At 49.5% G+C, this 18,483-nt stretch overlaps 1 protein-coding gene across 2 annotated transcripts; it reads right to left on the reverse strand.

The window, feature by feature from the left end:
* Nucleotides 1–3,816: 3,816 nt before the first annotated feature.
* On the reverse strand, nt 3,817–14,047 carry SEPTIN12 (septin 12). Of its 2 annotated transcripts, XM_060123117.1 has the most exons (9): nt 13,882–14,047; nt 11,327–11,452; nt 11,167–11,248; nt 9,435–9,572; nt 9,181–9,301; nt 8,989–9,084; nt 4,892–4,988; nt 4,203–4,254; nt 3,817–4,119 (listed from the first exon to the last, which is right to left on the reverse strand). In XM_060123117.1, exons 1-9 carry the CDS (start codon nt 14,042–14,044, stop codon nt 3,900–3,902), a joined length of 1,095 nt encoding a protein of 364 aa, XP_059979100.1. In that variant the 5' UTR covers nt 14,045–14,047; the 3' UTR covers nt 3,817–3,899. The 2 variants fall into 2 exon arrangements, with proteins under 2 accessions (XP_059979100.1, XP_059979099.1); XM_060123116.1 differs by lacking the exon at nt 9,435–9,572 and having other exon boundaries at nt 11,170–11,248; nt 13,882–14,044.
* Nucleotides 14,048–18,483: the final 4,436 nt, after the last annotated feature.

Here is an 18,483-nt window from a genome sequence, read left to right on the forward strand (position 1 = left end):
ACCTGTCTCTCTTAGGATGGATGTGACAATTGAGCAGAGGAAGGAAGGTATCTTAGAGTTAGCCTGAGGAATGGGGTAAGAGGGGTCCACACAGAAGGGACCGCAGGTGTGAAGGTCCTGAGGCCCAAGAGATCGGGGTGCATTTGCGGGACAGAAAGGAGACCATTGTGGCCCCGGTGCAGGGGGCCAAGCTTGGGAGATGAGGCTGGAGAGGTGAGACCAAGCAGGAGGGCCTGGGCGGCCTCCTCCAATCCTCCTGTGAGGATTGAGGATTATATCCTAAGAGCAAGGGGAAACCAATAGAGTTTGGGGTTTTAAGCAGGATGGTGTCCTGACAGGAGAGGAAGCTTTGTGGAGTACAGATCTAGAGAGGAGCAGTGAGAGCAGCTGGAAGCTCCTGGGGCCCGAAGTTGAGGTAATACTAGTGATGGTGGTAGTCATAGAAGCAGGGATCTGACCCAGATTCCTAAAGCAGAAGCCACAGGGCCCTGGGGCTGATTCGGTTGGGGTGAAGGAGGGAGAAGGTAAGAATAACAGTTTAGTAAAATGAGGATAGTAACACCTGGGATAGGTGCTGTTGTGATTTAAACAGGCAATAGAATGCCTGACACATAATAAAGGCTTAATATATGCTAATTTTGTAAATAATAAAGACTTCCTCTCTGTTCAGATCAGTGTTCTTTGTAATGATAAAACCTAAAAACAATTTCAATGTCGATCAACAGAATGATGGAGGGATAAATCTCACAGAGATTGTTTTTTAATATTTATTTATTTGTGTGTGGTGGGTCTCAGTTGCGGCACACGGGATCTTTGTTGCCGCATGCAAGATCTTCGTTGCAGCATGCGGGATCTTTAGTGTAGGCATGCGGGCTTTTAGTTGCGGCATGCGGGATCTAGTTCCCTGACCAGGGATTGAACCTGGGTCCCCTGAATTGGGAGCATAGAGTCTTAACCACTGGACTATCAGTGAAGTCCCTTAATGTGCTTTCCCCCCCCATTTATTTATTTACTTTTGGCTGCATTAAGTCTTCGTTGCTGCGTGCGGGCTTTCTCTAGTTGCGACGACTAGGGGCTACTCTTCGTTGAGGTGCGCGGGCTTCTCATTGTGGTGGCTTCTCTTGCTGTGGAGCACGGGCTCTAGGCGCACGGGCTTCAGTAGTTGTGGCACACGGGCTTAGTTGCTCCGCGGCATGTGGGATCTTCCCGTACCAGGGCTGGAACCCATGTCCCCTGCACTGGCAGGTGGATTCTTCAGCACTGCGCCACCAGGGAAGCCCCTAATGTGCATTTTTAAGAGCAGCAGCAACAACAACAAAATAGCCATTATTGGGAATTTGCATTCTTGAAATATTGAAACCTAGCAAATATTCTCATAAATAATTTTAAATAACTGCAGTACTGATTTTTAAGCAGGCATTATTAGTTGTATACTGTTCCTATTTTAATTTTTTAAAATTTCTCTTCACCATCTAAGATTTTTATACTTGCAGTATAACATGGCTACGGTAACGTGCACAAATCTGAAGGGTATGGCTCAAAGAATCTTACAAAGCTGTACACCTGTGTAACCTCGCCCAGATCAAAATATAGGTCATTTTCAATTCTTTGAAGGCTCCCTCATGCCCCTCCCCAGCGGCACTCCCAGCCCTTGCCCAAAAGCACAAATCTTATTTCCATCACCTTTAATTGATTTTTCCTGTTCTTGAACTCTGTAAAAGGGCATCCACAGGGTGCATTCTCTTTGCTTGCTGGCTTCTTTCACTCTCCATTAGGTCTGTGAAACTCACCCATGCTGTTGTGTTTATCAGTAGTAGGTTCATTTTTATTGCCCAGGAGTGGTCCATTGTGTGACTCTGCCATAGCTTATCCACTCTCCTGCCTGTAAGGCCAACTGGCCCGAGGCAGGGGAACACAATCAGATTCACAAGTTGCATCAGAACGAAATTCTCCGGACCACCCAGTTCCAGAAACTGCCCTGGCGACATTCCGGACCACCCAGTTCCAGAAACTGACCTGGGGACTTTGAACCCAGCCCAGCCTTCCCGCCTTTCGAGGGGCGGGACCAACCGTCCCCCAGGATACCCGAAAAGACCACCAAATAAGGAATACCCTGCGCCCTCCCAGATTCACCACAACCCTTTCCCTTCTTCCCCTATAAAATCTTGCCCAACCCTCGCCCCGGTGCGACTTCTCTGGCTCCTTTCTCTCCGACCAGTGAACCTCGCCCGGGAGCGCTCCCTAATAAAGCTCACTTGAAGCTTTCCTCTGTTTCGCGGTGCCGTTTGTTAAGATCCGACCTTACACTGCCACCCAACATTTGCAGTTTCCGGTTTTAGGCTATCATAAATTAAGCTGCTATGAACATTCTCGTCCGTGAAATCGGGGGAATATCTTATTATACCAGGTACATGGGAATTCATTTTGTGATTCCCCATTTAAAAAAATGCCCACTATTGTTAATACGATGACTGTATCATTATGACATGAACCTGATTAGTGCACCACATAAAAGAAACCACCGCCCCTCGCCATGCCTACAAAACGGAACAAAACAATCAGTAAAATGGCTCCTTATGGGACCTGGGCATCTGTGAACAGGCTTGTCTTCACACACCCCGAAGTAGGAGGTTGGTGATGCTGTCTCTGCTTTCCAAAGGAGGAAGTTCTGGGATTCTGGGATGTCAGGTGACTTGTCTAAAGTCCTGCAGTTAAAAAGCGGCAGAGCTGGAGTTGTAATCCATGCTTGCTGGGCCTGGGGAATCCCAAGACGTGTCAGCTGAGGCCTTCACCCTCACCCAGCTGACCCAGGTCAGGAAATGCAGAAGAAATCTGTGCACGGCCGTTACTGGGTACACAACTGAGTCTGTGCCAAGCATGGGCTGCAGCATCACTGTGGGCGTGAAAAGAGCTTCCGAAACTGGAGGTAAAAGTCATCAGCAGAGAGCAGGACCAATTGTCCTTGGAATACCCACCCCCCGAGAAAAAGATTGCCCCAGTGACCAGGAGTGTGCAGGCCAGCAGCTGGGATACCACTGCTGCTCCCCATGGTCACTTTAATGCTCACTCCTGCCTGCGCCCTAGGGGAGCTTGGGTGTACCGTGTGGGCTTCCATGAAGTCCATTTCCTTTCGAGGGTTCCAGAGAGTCCTGGGAAGTGCTCACACACCCTGTGGGCACAGCCTCTGCCCTGTACCCGTGGTCTCTGCTGTTCCTGTCATCTCTGAGAGCTGTTTCTCCAGGGGTGGCAGGCACATTCCATGAATCACTCCGTTTTGTCCACACAACAACACTGTGGGAGTGATAGTATCAGCCCAGTTTTACAGATGAGGACACTGAGGCCCACAAGAGTAAGTGACTCGCCCAAGGTCACATCGCACAAGGTCAATGGCAGGGCGGGGATTTTCACATCAGCTTCGCCAGACTCCAAAGTTGGAATTGTTTTCTCACCATTCTGGTCTGCCAGGGTGGGGCAAAAGGGAAGGCAGGAGTGAGGGGCACAGAGTTTGGGGAAGATGGCAAAGATGAGTTTTTAAGTGTTTACGACACCCCGTGCAGGAGGGAGGCTTTGGGACAGACGTCAGAGCCTGATACGGACAGCAGAGCATGATTTGGAACTTGACTCTGGTTCTGGGGCAGAAGGGGCTGGTCGTCCAAGGCAGGCCCTCCCAGGTCTTCAAGACTCCTGAGGACCTGAGAGTCTCACACTATTTTAGAAAGAACAATACTTTTATTTGAGGATAGATCAAAGAAGTCATTTACAAAACACCTTTTGTTTTCAAAGCACAGCTTTTCATAAAAAGCAATGTCCACCCTTTAATACATGCTCTAGTACACAGGTGTGTGTCAGGGGGCTGCCCAGGATTTGGGGAGCCCCGCGGGCCCGGGATGTGCCGGTGCTCAGCATTCCTCATCTGAGTTATCCTTGGCCCACCCGCCGACCTTTGGGGGGCTGGGGTTGGCCTGGGGGCCAGCGGGGGCAGGGACAGAGGCCGGGGCTGGGGCCAGGTTCACCCAGCCGGGCCCTCGGGGCAGCACGTGGCTTTCATTCAGTCTGAAGATGCGGTAGTTCTCATAGTGGACGTTGTGTGTGATGTCCTTCAGGTCTTGGAGGTGGGAGCTGGGAGATAGGTGGTAGGTCAGCAGGACTTCCAGGGCATCCTCCAGGGCCCCCGCAGCCCCCCGGGCTCCCCACATGCTCACCGGATGAGCAGGTCTCTCAGGAGGGGGAACTCACAGTGAGCCATGTTCTCCACTACAAGATACGGCACCAAACCCCTGAGTGCAGGCTCTGTTCCACGCCCCGCCCTCGGCCAGCACCGAGTAAGCACCTGCTGTATGCTGCACACCCCCTGCCACTGCCAGCCCTTCCCCACGTCTCCCTGTGTTAGCCCACCTCCCGTTTGTTAGTTCATTCATTCATTCACGGCTGTGTCCCAGCCCCTGGTACAGGTGGCTCCTATAAACAGCTGTTGAATCAGCAGGGCCTTCCTCTGCTCCCTCAGGTACCCCCTCCCATCCCACATTTCCTTCACTGTGCTTTTCCTACCTGTCCTTGTCTGGTCAGCTCTGTGGCACATAGTAGGCCCACAATCAATTCTAGTGAATGAATAGGGTGCCTCCTGGGTGCCAGGTATCACGCAAAGCAGAGGCTCTGCCCCCTCCAACCACCCTATGAGGTTGATGTTACAATGATACCCATTTGACTGTGAGGAAACTGAGGTCCAGGGTGTCGGGGAACTTGCCCGGGGCTTCTGAGCTGCACAAAGGAACTTGATCCCAGGTCTGTCTGTTTCCTGTGCTGGGCTCTGTGGTGGGTGTAAGGATGCCAAAGGCAACAGGGCTTTTCAACATGTTCTCCCCTGAGCCCTCGCCAGGGCCCCTGCACTGACCTTCAATGATGCCCCACTTCGTCTTCCGGCCCAGGACACACCTCCCATTCACAATGTGCTCTTGGTCAGCCCCGACCACAGCGAAGGGGATCCGTTCCTGCAGGGAAGGGACAAGATCGGAGGGTTGGCCCCACCCGGGAAGTGGAGAGAGAAGACACTGAGATAGGAACCTGCAGGATGCTGTCCTTTGTGGGGAGAGAAAGTGATAGAAGGAGCACAGATATCTGAAGTCAGAAGACACAAAGTCTAATCAGTGTGCCTCAGTTTCCTCATCTGTAAAATGGGAGTCATGACAATACTGATGCAGGGCTCTGTGAATGTTTGGGAAGCATAATCTTGGGCTTAGCATAATGAAGGGGTTAGCAGAACAAGTCTTGGAAACCAAGTGTTACTCAGAGCTACATTAGTGATATACTACTGCTCATGCCCAATTTCTTACCACCTTCAACCATTATCATGAGGCTTAAGAGATAATTTTGTACTATAATTCGAAAAGATACATGCACTTCTTAGTTCATAGCAGCACTATTTACAATAGCCAAGACATGGAAATAACCTAAATGTCCATTGACAGCTGAATGGATAAAGAAGATATGGCATATATATATATACACACACACACACACACACACACACACACACACACACAATGGAATATTACACAGCCATAAAAAAGAATGAAATAATGCCTCTTGCAGCAACATGGATGAACCTAGAGATTATCATACTAGTTGAAGTAAATCAGAAAGAGAAAGACAGGGACTTCCCTGGTGGCGCAGTGGTTAAGAATCCGCCTGCCAATGCAGAGGACATGGGTTCAAGCCCTGGTCCAGGAAGAACCCACATGCCACAGAGCAACTAAGCCTGTGCGCCACAACTACTGAGACTGTGCTCTTAGCCCGTGAGCCACAACTACCGAGCCTGTGTGCCACAACTACTTAAGCCTGTGTGCCTAGAGCCCGTGCTCCCCAACAAGAGAAGCCACCGCAATGAGAAGCACGTGCACCGCAACCAAGAGTAGCCCCCGCTCGCGAGTAGCCCCCGCTCGTGGCAAGTAGAGAAAGCCCGCACACAGCAATGGAGACCCAATGCAGCCAAAAATAAATAAATTTATTAAAAAATGAAAGAGAAAGACAAATACTATATGATATCACTTATATGTGGGAATCTAAAATATGATACAAATGAACCTATCTACAAAACAGAAACAGATTCACAGACACAGAGAACAGATTTGTGGTTGCCAAGGGGGTGGGGTGGGGGAGGGATGGACTGGGAGTTTGGGATTAGCAGATACAAACTACTATATAGAGACTGGATAAAAAACAAGGTCCTACTGTATAGCACAGGGAGCTGTATTCAAAATCCTGTAATAAACCATAATGGAAAAGAATATGAAAAGGAATACATATATATATATTTATAAACATGTATATATAAATATATATATACATATACATTATATATATAAAACTGAATCACTTTGCTGTATACCAGAAACTAACACAACATTGTAAATCAACTATACTTCAATAAAAGAAATTTAAAGAGAGAGAGAGGACTTCCCTGGCCGTCCAGTGGTTAAGACTCCGCCCTTCCACTACAGGGGACATGGGTTCGATCCCTGGTTGGGGAAGATCCCACAGGCCGCGGGGCACGGCCAAAAAATTAAAAAGAAAAAAAAAAAGAAAGAGAGAATTTTGTAAACCGGGTTTGGCAACCTATGGTTCCTGGGCCAAACCAGGCAAGTTCGTTGGCATACCGCCCCTGCCATTCATTTACTCTTGTCTATGTTGCTTTCATTCTACTACAGCAGAGTTGAGTAATTGCAACAAAGTCTAAAATACTTACCATAGTCTGGCCCTTCCCAAAAAAAGTTTGCTGAGCCCTGTTGTAAATTCTGGTTGTTTACTTATTCGTGGCAGGAAGTGGAGATTAAACAGGCAAGTGCTGCATGTAGGTTTGTTTTTCTAAGAATTAGGTTGTGATGGGGAATAAATTGATGCTAATAATAACTGTCTCTTGCACACTTATTATGCATCAGCCCATATTTGACCCTCAATAGATGTTATATATCTGGATGATTTATTGAGAGGTTAATTTGAATACATTCTCCTTTATTTCCCCCAGCACTGTTCCAGCTGTGAGCAGGCTGCTGTCTTTGCTGGCCTCAGGACAGAAAGCAGAAGGTCAAGGCTCTTTGAACCTTTCACAGGAAATACTGTTCATTGCTCCAATGGGCAGCGGAAAGAGGGAATGTGTGGAGAAACTGGATGCCAGACAAGAAGCAGGGCTTCCATGTACAGATGTGCAGTTTGTGCATTGCACAAAGGTAACTTACCATGAGGCTGTGTAGGGCTGAAATCCCATGCAGGCTCCCTTCTGTGAAGGAAGCTACTGCCTTTTTCTTTTTCTTTTTTTTTTTTTTTTTGCGGTATGCGGGCCTCTCACTGTTGTGGCCTCTCCCGTTGTGGAGCACAGGCTCCGGACGCGCAGGCTTAGCAGCCATGGCTCACGGGCCCAGCCGCTTCACGGCATGTGGGATCTTCCCGGACCGGGGCACAAACCCGTGTCCTCTGCATCGGCAGGGGGACTCTCAACCACTGTGCCACCAGGGAAGCCCCTACTGCCTTTTTCTAATTCAAGCTAAAGTGCTGTGTAGGTTAGCAGGGTCCCTAGGGGAGGGAGTGGAGGCCAGGTGTCTATGGATGAAGAATCCCAGGCCTCACCCAGGTGCTTTGCAGGATCCAGACAGACTGACATTGAATGTACCACAAGGACAGGAAGATGGGGGCTTGGAGGTGAAATTCAGTTGATTCAGAGAAAATGAAGATGTGAGCTATTTCCTTTCTTTCTCCCCCTCCCCCTTTCTTTCTTTCTTTCTCCCTTCCTCCCTCCCTCCCTCCCTCCCTCCCTCCCTTCCTTCCTTCCTCTCTCTCTCTTTCTTCAACTTTACTGAGTATAATTTACATACCACAAAATTTGCCCTTTTAGAGATACAGTTCAGTAGTTTCCAGTATTCTCACAAGTTGTGCAACCATCACCAAAATCTAACTCCAGCGCACTTTCATCACCCCAAAATGAAAGCCCGTACCCTTTAGCAGTCACTCCCCATTTTCCCCTAAACCTCCCGGCCCCTGGCAACCACAAGTCTATTTTCTATCTCTATAGATTTGCCTATTCTGGACATTTCATGTAATGGAATCATATAATATTTGGCCTTTTGTGTCTGGCTCCTTTCACTTAGCATCACATTTTCAAGGTTTATCCACATTGGGTTAGGGTTAGGGTAGGATCTATCAGAACTTTATTCCTTTTTATGGCTAAGTAATATTCCCTTGTATGGATAGACCACATTTGTTTATCCATTCACAAGTTAATGGACATTTGGAATGTTTCCACTTTTTGGCTATTACAAATAATTCTACTATGAACATTTGTGTATGAGTTTTTATGTAAACATAGGTTTTCATTTCTTTGGGGAGTGGAATTGTTGGGTCATATAGTAACTTAGTGTTCAACCTTGAAGAATTGCCAGACTGTTTTCCAAAATTGCTACACCATTTGATACTTCCACAAGAAGTGTGTGAAAGTTCCAATTTCTCCACATCCTTACTAACACTTGTCATTGTGTGTCATTTTGATACTAACTACCCTAGTGGGTGTGAGGTGGTATCTTATTGTGGTTTTGATTTGCATTTCCCTCATGACTGATGATGTGGAACAATTTTTCATATGCTTAGTGGCCATTGGTATAAATTCTTTGGGGAAATGTCTATTCAAATCCTTTGCCCATTTTTAACTTGGGGTACTTGTCTTTTATTGTTGATTTGTAAGAGTTCTTTATATATTCAGGATACAAGTCCCTTATCAGATATATCATTTGCAAACATTTTCTCCCATTCTGGGGGTTGTTGATATGACCTATTTCTTGCTCACCTTGAGTTTGTGGATGAGTGGAGATTCATACCTGCTAGAAATATATGAACTTTCCCCAAGTTGCAGAGAGAGACGAATCTTCAGATGGAAAGGATGAGTGGGAAGCACATCACCCAGCCTTGGTCCCACCAGCCTCCCCACCTCCCATGGCCTCCTACCCGGATCTTGCTATTGAGGATCTTGTCATTGATGTCCTCATCGAAGCACTGCTGTGGATACACCTCTATGCCGTGAGTCTTCAGGTTTTCCTGGATCTGGGGACCACACACAGATGACCTCAGCCCACCTGTGCATTCTCCCCCACTCCACACCCCCACTGACCCCAGACTTGTCCCAGGTGCCCAGATTACCCTGTGCCTGAAGGCCTCTCGCTCCTCAATGGTCAGGCTGTCGGCCCGGGCGATCACAGGCACCACGTTCACAGTCCGGCAGAGCCGCCGCAGGAACTCAATGTCCAGGGGCCGCAGCCTGCTCAGGCGGGGCAGCGATGGTCGTGAGCATACGATGAGTGGGTGCCAGCCCGCAGCCCACCCCGGGGGTTCCTCCTCCTCTTCTTCTCCTCCCCACGCAGGTGGCCCTCTGCCCACTGGCTCAGCCACCTCACCAGTGCCCGGTGGGTGGCACGAAGTACACGCAGCAGTGCACTCGGGTGTCGGGGATGTGTCGCTGCCGGGTAATGAGGATCTCCTCCTGCAGGTAGTGCTCGTACTGCTCATTGATGTAGCCCAGGATGGGGTCCCAGCTGGGGTGGGAGATGGCTCAGCCTCAGAATCTCGCCAGGAGCCCCCCTCAACCTAGGTCCTCTGAGTGCTCTCCCCTTAGGATGACCAATCGCCCCGTTTGCCTGGGACACAGGAATTTCAGTCCCACACAACCTGAGGCCCTTGATCACCCAAGTACCAACCCCCCGACACCTCTGCATCTTCAGAGAGACCCCTGCTTCCTCTTCCTCAGCTTCCTCTTCCGTAAAATGGGGACAGTAAGAGAGCACCTACTTTGTAGGGGAGGAGTGAGCATTAAAGGAGAGAAATTGCCGCAGCCTGGTTCAAACCACCAGGGACTCTCTCCCAATTGTTGCCAGGGTCCCTTCCCCCCACAGGGCTATTGTCAACACAGCGGCCAAAAAGATCCTTTTTCTGCTCAGCCTCCAGTGGTCAAAGAAAAGCCAAAGTCCTTATGTTGCCCTACAAGTCCCTACCCAATCCCACTGCTGAGCTCTGCCTCCCCTCCCACCCCACCCCCACTTCAAGGCTTTTGCACCTGCCGCCCTCTGCCTTGATCACTCTGCTTAAAACTGCACTCCCCCACCAACTACAGCTCCATCCCCCTTTCACTCCCAGAAAGTGTCCTGTGTCGATGATAAAGAGTTCAGGTTCACCCTCCACAAAACTGATTAATTTTGTTCACTGTTTGCCTCCCCACACCCATGACAATATACATTTCATGTAGACAAAGATGTTCATCAGTTCTGTTCATTGCTGTATCCCTGTGTGTAGAACAGAGCTTGCACATACTAAGTGCTCGGTGAGGTGCTGTGTGCAGGGCTGGCTTCATGGGAGTGTGGATGGAGCCGGCACCCAGGGCTCTGAACCAAGAAGGGCCCACGCAGGGTTGAATGCTCTGCGGGTGTGGTCTTACAATTCTCAGTAATTTTTTTTTTTTTTTTGCGGTACGCGGGCCTCTCACTGTTGTGGCCTCTCCCATTGCGGAGCACAGGCTCCGGACGCGCAGGCTCAGCAGCCATGGCTCACGGGCCTAGCCGCTCCGCGGCATGTGGGATCTTCCCGGACCGGGGCGCGAACCCATGTTCCCTGCATCGGCAGGCGGACTCTCAACCACTGTGCCACCAGGGAAGCCCCTTAGTAATTTTTGAATAAAGGCCCCCACAAGTTGTGCAGCCAGTCCCGATTGTGTGTGTGTGTGTGTGTGTGTGTGTGTTTGTGTTTCATCTCCTTGAGAGCCTAGAACAACTCTGCAAAGGGGATGTCGTCACCCCCAAGTTACGAAGAAGGAAGAGGAGGCTCAGAGAGCTTGCGTGGCCAGGCCCAGGTTATACAGCTGGGAAGTGGTCAATCTCAGGGGTCCTGACTCTGGAGTGTGGGCTTCTATCCCCCTGCCATACCATAGCCTCTATCGAGTGCTTCCAGGCAGCAAGCTAAGACCTTTACATACTTGACTCCTTTGATCTCGGGGGGAGAGTTGCACACACCCACTGTACAGACGAATAAACTGAGCCTCAGAGATGCTACAGCCAGGTGGCTCCAGGCCTGGAGCCAGAGGGGCAGGGGCAGGGGCAGCCAGGGCTCTGCCCTTCCCACCTCCCCGCCAGGACCCACCACTTGTCGTTGTTGATCTGGTCCCCGAAGCCGGGTGTGTCAGTCACTGTCAGCTTAAGCTTCACGCCGCTCTCCTCGATGACTGTAGGGGGAGAGCAGAGGGGCTGGGAGTGGGCCTGGGTGGGTGGGGTGGGGGTGGGGTGAGGGGGTGCTCACTCACCGTGGGTCACAGACTGCAGCTGCAGCGTCTGGGGTGTGGGCACCCCCAGGCCCGGCATGGTGGACTTCCACATCTTGGACTTGAAGAGTGTGTTCACCATGGTGGACTTGCCCAGCCCGCTCTGTCCTGTGAGTAATCACACGGCAGCAACAACTGTGGATGCGTTAGGCATGTTTCTGAAATTCTTAAATAAATGGTTTTAGAAAGTAAACTGTTTTCTAAGTATAATAAATACAGAAAAGCACGTATTATCATAAGTCTCCAGTTCAATGCCTTCCCCCATTTTTTACTGAGGTAAAATTCATATAATAAAAAATTAACATTAACCATTGAAAGTGTACAATTCAGTGGCATTGGGTACATGCACAGTGTTGTGCAACCACTACCCCTATCTAGCTCCAAAACATTTTCATCACCCCAGCAAGAAACTCTATATCCATTAGGCACTCAGTCCCCATTCCCCCTCCCCCCAACCCCTGGCAACCACTAATCTGCTTTCTATCTATGGATTTGCCTATTCTGGACATTTCTTTTTTCTTTTTGGCAGCGGCACTTGGCTTATGGGATCTTAGTTCCCCAGCCAGGGATGGAACCCGGGCCCTAGGCAGTGAAAGTGCCAAGTCCTAACTACTGGACCTCTGGGAAATTCCCTGGACATTTCATATAAATGGAATCTTGCAATAACTGTCCTTTTGTATCTGGCTGCTCCCACTCAGCATAATGCTTTCAAGGGTCAGCCACGCTGTTGCATGTGCTAGAACTTCATACTTTTTCATGGCTAAATAATATTCCATCAGATGGATAGACCACACTGTGTTTATCCATTCATCTGTTGATGAGCAGGTCAATGCATTTTTACAAATTAAACCACCCATGTATGCAGCACCAGATAAAGAGACAGAACACACAGCTCCGCCCAAGACCACTCCTGCCTCCTCGCAGTAACTGTTAACACAGCTCCAGGGACAGCCACTCTCCTGACATCATCGGTAGGGAGCAGCGCTGCCCGCCCTCTACTTGGGGAATCACACAGCACGTGCTCTTTCATGTCTGGCTTCTTTCAGTGAGATTCCCCTATGCTGCCTGAGCTTGTAGATGGTCCATTCTCCCTGCTGTGCAGGCTTCTCAAACTCCGCCGACCACGCCCTGCAGTAGTAAACATCCTACATCACAGGGCAGGACACACTTTTGGGTCTAAAACTGAAACTGGGACTTCCCTGGTGGTGCAGTGGTTAAGAATCCGCCTGCCAATGCAGGCAACACGGTTTCGAGCCCTGATCTGGGAAGATCCCACCTGCCGCAGAGCAACTAAGCCAGTGCGCCATAACTACTGAGCCTGCGCTCTAGAGCCCGCGAGCCACAACTGAAGCCCATGTGCCTAGAGTCCATGCTCCACAACAAAGAGAAGCCACCGCAATGAGAAGCCTGCGCACCTTAGTGAAGAGTAGCCCCTGCTCACCGCAACCAGAGAGAAAGCCCACACGCAGCAATGAGGACCCAATGTGGCCAAAAATAAATAAATTTTAAAAAATTAAAAAAGAACTGAAATTGTCCTTTGGGCTCTGCTATCCAATATGGGAGCCACACCTGGCTATTGCCACTGGCAGTATGGCCATACACCAATCTGAACTGAGATGTGCTGTTGGTGTAAAAGAATAAACCATATTTTGCAGACTTGTTATGACAAAAACAACGTAAATGATCTCATGAATAATGTTTTATATGGATTACATGTCGAGATGATAGTATTTTTGGAATGTATTGGTTTAAGTAAAAAAGACGATTAAAAGTAAGTTGTCCTGTTTCTCTTTACTTTTCTAAAGGAAGCTACTAGGGAATTTAAAATTATGTATGTGGCTCCTATGACATTTCTTTTCTTTTTTTTTTTTGGCCACGCTACGTGGCATGTGGGATCCTAGTTCCCTGACCAGGGATTGAACTCGGGCCTCTAGAAGTGGAAGTGCAGAGTCTTAACCACTGGACTGCCAGGGAAGTCCCCTTCTATGACATTTCTGTTGGGTACCCCCACCTTAGAATAATGCCCTTAGTTGGTGCTACACACTCTGACATTTTATGTTCCATTATATCCAGTTTATTTTGTGAGAAGCGTAGTTTTTGACCTACAACATTAATTTTGCATATATAAAAATGCAATTCCAGATAAAACTGACCCACGGGGAACTTCCTAGATGCCAGGCACTGTGCTAAGCCAGATGAGGAAACTGAGGCAGCGAGGGGTCAAAGGCCCTGTCCCAGGTCACACACTGGGGGTTGCTAAGGCCTGGGACCAGGATGAGTCTGGTGTTCCCTACTTCCTGCCACACATGGCCTCCCCTTTTATTGCTTTGTTTGCGTTTGGTTGGGGCTTCACGGTGATTTTTGTCTTTTCACAATTCAGTGTTTCCCAGATTTCCACCTACAACACTCTTGTGAGGTACGACTATCAGGCCCACTTTACAGATGGGGAAGCTGAGGCTCCAAGAGGCGATAGGTCCAGGCCCACAGGGTGGCGTCCATTGGTCTGTCCTCCTGTGAGCCCGAGGCCCCTCACTCACCAACGACCATGATGTTGAACTCAAACCCCATCTTCATGGCCTTGATCTTCAGTTGGTCCAGCACGGCCTCGATGCCCACGTAACCAAGCATCTCGCTGGGTAGGGTCCTCGGGCTGGAGGCCCGTGACGAGCTGTGGGACGGGGACTGCCTCAGGGGGTCCATGGGGCTGAGGAACAACGATGCCTGTCATCCGGGTGGGGTGGGGAGAAGGGAGTCGCTGGGGCTCCAGAGGGGGACCACCCGAGTTCTCATTTCTGAACCCTGACTCTTGAGATCTGCTCCCAGGCACTCCCATATTTCATGCCCCCTCACCTATGCATCCCCCAAGTCCCCACTGCCCACGGGGTTTGTCGAGGGGTGCCTGGGGGAGCTGCCTCTCAGGGGAGACTGAACCCGCTTTCTGGTATGCACCAGCCCCAGGGATCTGTCTCTCCCCACTCAGACTCTCCCGCAGTAGAGTGTGGCCGGCCTGGCAAAACTCAGGGGCTGGACCCATGGGGGACAGAGAGGGAGAGAAGCAGCCTCATGTGGCACCTGGTGGCCTTGGATCCCTGTGGGAGCCTTGGGGGGCTGCCCTGTCCTGGCAGACCCTGGTTATGTGCTGAGGGGGAGGGGAGAGGGTGACAGTTAACTGAAGAACCTGAGCTCCACCCCCTTCTTGTGACCCTACCTGGGGGCTCCTCTGCAACAGGGGGCTGAGAACAGGGACAGGTAAGCTACTCCACCAGGCCCTTTCGGGTCACTGCCCTATAACCCTCACAATGACCCCGGCCTAGATCTATAGACAGGAACCCCCTGCCCCCGCCCCGGGGAAGCACTTTTGCCCAAGGTCACTTAGCTGGTTAAGCGGCAGCTCTGGGCAGCAGCCAGTCCCTCTGCTTCCAAGTTCATGCCCCTTAACCACTCTGTTGGGGAAGCAAACCTGTGACCCATGGCCAGAAAGTACAACATCCATGTGTTTTCTTCGGTCTGTCCATTGTTGGCATCGTAGTGTTTTAAACTGCCAATATAGCCAGAGTTTTGTCGTGCAGAAGACTGTTTTAGGAGCCCTAGGATGTTAACTTGTTAATAATCATCAGAGTCCTGTGAAGTAAGTGCAGCTACTACCCCTCAGTTTACAGATCAGAGAGTCCAGTGAGTGAAAGTGGTTCAAGGTCACACAGTGAGGAAGTGGCAGGGCTGGGATCTGTGTCCACATGCTCACCCTCTGCAGCCTCTTTTCTTGTTCACACAAACCTCTAGATTTCTGGTGTATCTCAGAGATTATAAGCCTTGGCAACTCTGGGTCCAGCCTACAGCTGACACAAGCTGCCCTCTTTTCTTTTTCTTAAATTTATTTTTTGGCCACGTCACACAGCTTGCAGGATCTTAGTTTGCTGACCAGGGATTGAACCCCGGGCCCTGGCAGTGAAAGCGCCAAGTCCTAACCACTGGACCACCCGGGAACTCCCTAGCTGCCCCCTTTAGATGGGCTACGTGCTCTCCAGTTTGCCATAGCCCTCACCCCTCCCTAATGTTCCCTAATAAGATGTTTCCTATACCAAGTTCATCTCAGTTATTTCGTTCTCACCTGTTTCCTGGCACCTGAGTTTGCAAGCCCTAAGCAATCCTCTGTTTCAGATGTTGGCAAATGTTTTCTGTAAAAGGCCAGATAGTATAGATTTTAAGTTTTGCTAATCATAAGATCTCTGTTGCAACTACTCTTCGGTTCTGCCGTTGCACTGGGAAAGCAACCAAAAGTAGATGGACGGGAGTGGCTGCGTATCAGACTATTTACAAAAGCAGGTGGTGGTTTGCCGCCCCCACTCTGCCCACCAGGACTCAGCAACTCTGCCCGATCTGCTCAGCTCAACTGTCCTGAGCCCCAGCAGCCTCTGTCCCTCCCGGCCCATGCCCTTCTGCTCCCCCACTTTCTACACATCTGAAGACAGAGGCTTAAACTTCACTTTCCAGGCTTGGAGGCCAGGAGTGGGGCTGGGCAGGACCCTGGGCAGAGACTGCCCTGAACGTGTGCCATTCCTGCTGGAGAACTCTCTCAAGCTACGCCACAGCTCTTGAGGGACATGGCAAGGCTGGCCTCCTCATCAACGCAGATGAGAACGTTCTGTGCGGATGACCAAACAGCGCTGCTGACACGGAGACCCACCTTGCACAAGAGGAGATTCCGTCTCTGGGAATGTCTCCTAAGGAAATAAGCCTCTATGCCCAGAAAACACTTTCTCCAGGAGAGGTGTCACGTGTGAGTGATGTAGGATCTGGAAACCTGGGGGGAAGATGCCCACAGGGACTGCGGACTGGAGGATCAGGTCTGCAGAAAGCAGGACCATTCAAGGCGCTCTTGGTCATGTGGACTGGGGAAAGCCAAGGGTAAAGTGAGCAGAGTGTGGATGGCAGGTGAACCCAATGTATCCAAAGAATCAAGACTGGAGGGAATCGTACCCACAGGTTGGGTGAGAGTAATACACAACCATTTAGTGCATTCATTGTGCCAAGGGAGTGTTTACATCAATTATTCCATTCAATGCTCAGCAGCCTGAGAAGGGGGAATACTCTCCATACACCCACTTTACAGATGAGGAAACTGAGGCAGAGAGGGGTCAGGGGGTGGGCCTTCGGTCACACACGGGTGGATGTTAAGGGCTGGGAGCAAGATCCAAGTCCGAGGTCTGACTGGCCTGAAATGCATCCTGCCATGGCCTCTATCCCATCATTGCTCTGCTTAGGTCCAAGGGGCTCTATGGGTGCTTTCTGTCTTTTAATGACTTGGAATATCCCAGATTTTCTTTAACGAGAATAAACAAGAAATGAGGCACCTGGGCATCTGGACAGGAAGACTGAGGGTCAGTGGGGAGAGGAGAGGACTGGCTCCTGCCCACTCGGCCAGGCCAAGGGGTGGGCAGGGGCCACAGTTGTTAAACCATCCCCCCTCCCCGCTTTTCATTTTTCAATTGAGGTAAAATTCACACAACATGAAAATTAACTGCTAGCCATTTTAACGTGAACAGATCAGTGGCATTTAGTATTGATATATTCACAATGTTGCAAATCTGCCACTGCTACCTAGTTCCAAGACATGTTCATCACCCCTAAAGGAAATTCCATTACCACTAAGCACCCTATCTCCATCCCCCTGCCCCTGGCAAACACTACTTTCTGTCTCTATCGATTTGACTATTCTGGACATTTCATATAAACGGAGTCACATACTATGTGGCCTTTTGTCCTTCTTTCACTCAGCATCATGTTTTCAAGGTTCATCCACTTTGTAGCATGTGTTAGTGCTTTGTTCCTTTTCATGGCTGAATAATATTCCACCACATGGAGAGACCATAATGTGTTTATTCATTCACCAGTTTGTGGATATTTTGGGGTGTTTTCACTTTTTGGCTATTATGAAAACTGCTGCTGTGAACATTTGTGTACAAGTTTCGGCGTGGACATGATTTAATCTCTTGGGTATATATATCTAGGATTGGAATCGTTGGGTCTTATAATAAGACTATGCGTAACTTTTCAAGGGACCGTTTTCCCCCATGGCTGCGTCTCTACCCCCTTTTGCAATAGAAGTCATTTCAAAGTTACCCTCCCTGGGCAACAGGAATCTGAGATCTCAGAACAGGAATGGAGGGGATGGAGGGTGTAAGATGGGGATCCCAGCACAGGAGACTGTATTACATGGTGGTCTGGGATCTGACGGCTGGGTTCCAGTTCAGACTTCTCTGCTCACTAGGTGTGGTTGGAAGAATCATGGTGCCCAAAGAGTTCCCATCCGAATCCCTGGGAACCTGTGAATATGTTACCTTATGTGGCAAAAGGGACTTTGCAGATGTGATTAAGGATTCTGATGGGGAGATTATCCTGTGGGCCAGTGTAATCACTGGGGTCCTTATAAGAGGGAGGCAGGAAGAGCAGAGCCAGAGAAGGTGTAAGGATGGAAGCAGAAGTGGAAGTGATGGGGGTGGGGCATGAACGAAGGAATGTGGGTGGGTGGCCTCTAGAAGCTGGAAAAGCGGAGGAACTGGGACTTCCCTGGTGGCACAGTGGTTAAGAATCTGCCTGCCACATACATACAATGGAATACTACTCAGCCATAAAAAGAAATGAAATTGAGTTATTTGTAGTGAGATAGACGGACAGAGAACCTGTCATACAAAATGAAGTAAGTCAGAAAGAGAAAAACAAATACTGTATGCTAACATATATATGGAATCTAAAAAAAAAAAAGGTTCTGAAGAACCTAGGGGCAGGACAGGAGTAAAGACGCAGACATAGAGTAGACTTAAGGACATGGGGAGGGAGAAGGGTAAGCTGGGACAAAGTGAGAGAGTAGCACTGACATATATACACTACCAAATGTAAAAGAGAAAGAAATAGTGGGAAGCAGCCACATAGCACAGGGAGATCAGCTCGGTGCTTTGTTACCATCTAGAGGGGTGGGATAGGGAGGGTGGGAGGGAGACCCAAGAGGGAGGGGATATGGGGATGTAAGTATACGTGTGGCTGATTCACTTTGTTGCACAGCAGAGACTAGCACAACAATGTAAAGCAATTATACTCCAATAAAGATGTTAAAAAAAAGAAGAATCTGCCTGCCAATGCAG

This window comes from Lagenorhynchus albirostris, chromosome 15, assembly GCF_949774975.1.
Source record: "Lagenorhynchus albirostris chromosome 15, mLagAlb1.1, whole genome shotgun sequence".
NCBI classification, from domain to species: domain Eukaryota; kingdom Metazoa; phylum Chordata; class Mammalia; order Artiodactyla; family Delphinidae; genus Lagenorhynchus; species Lagenorhynchus albirostris.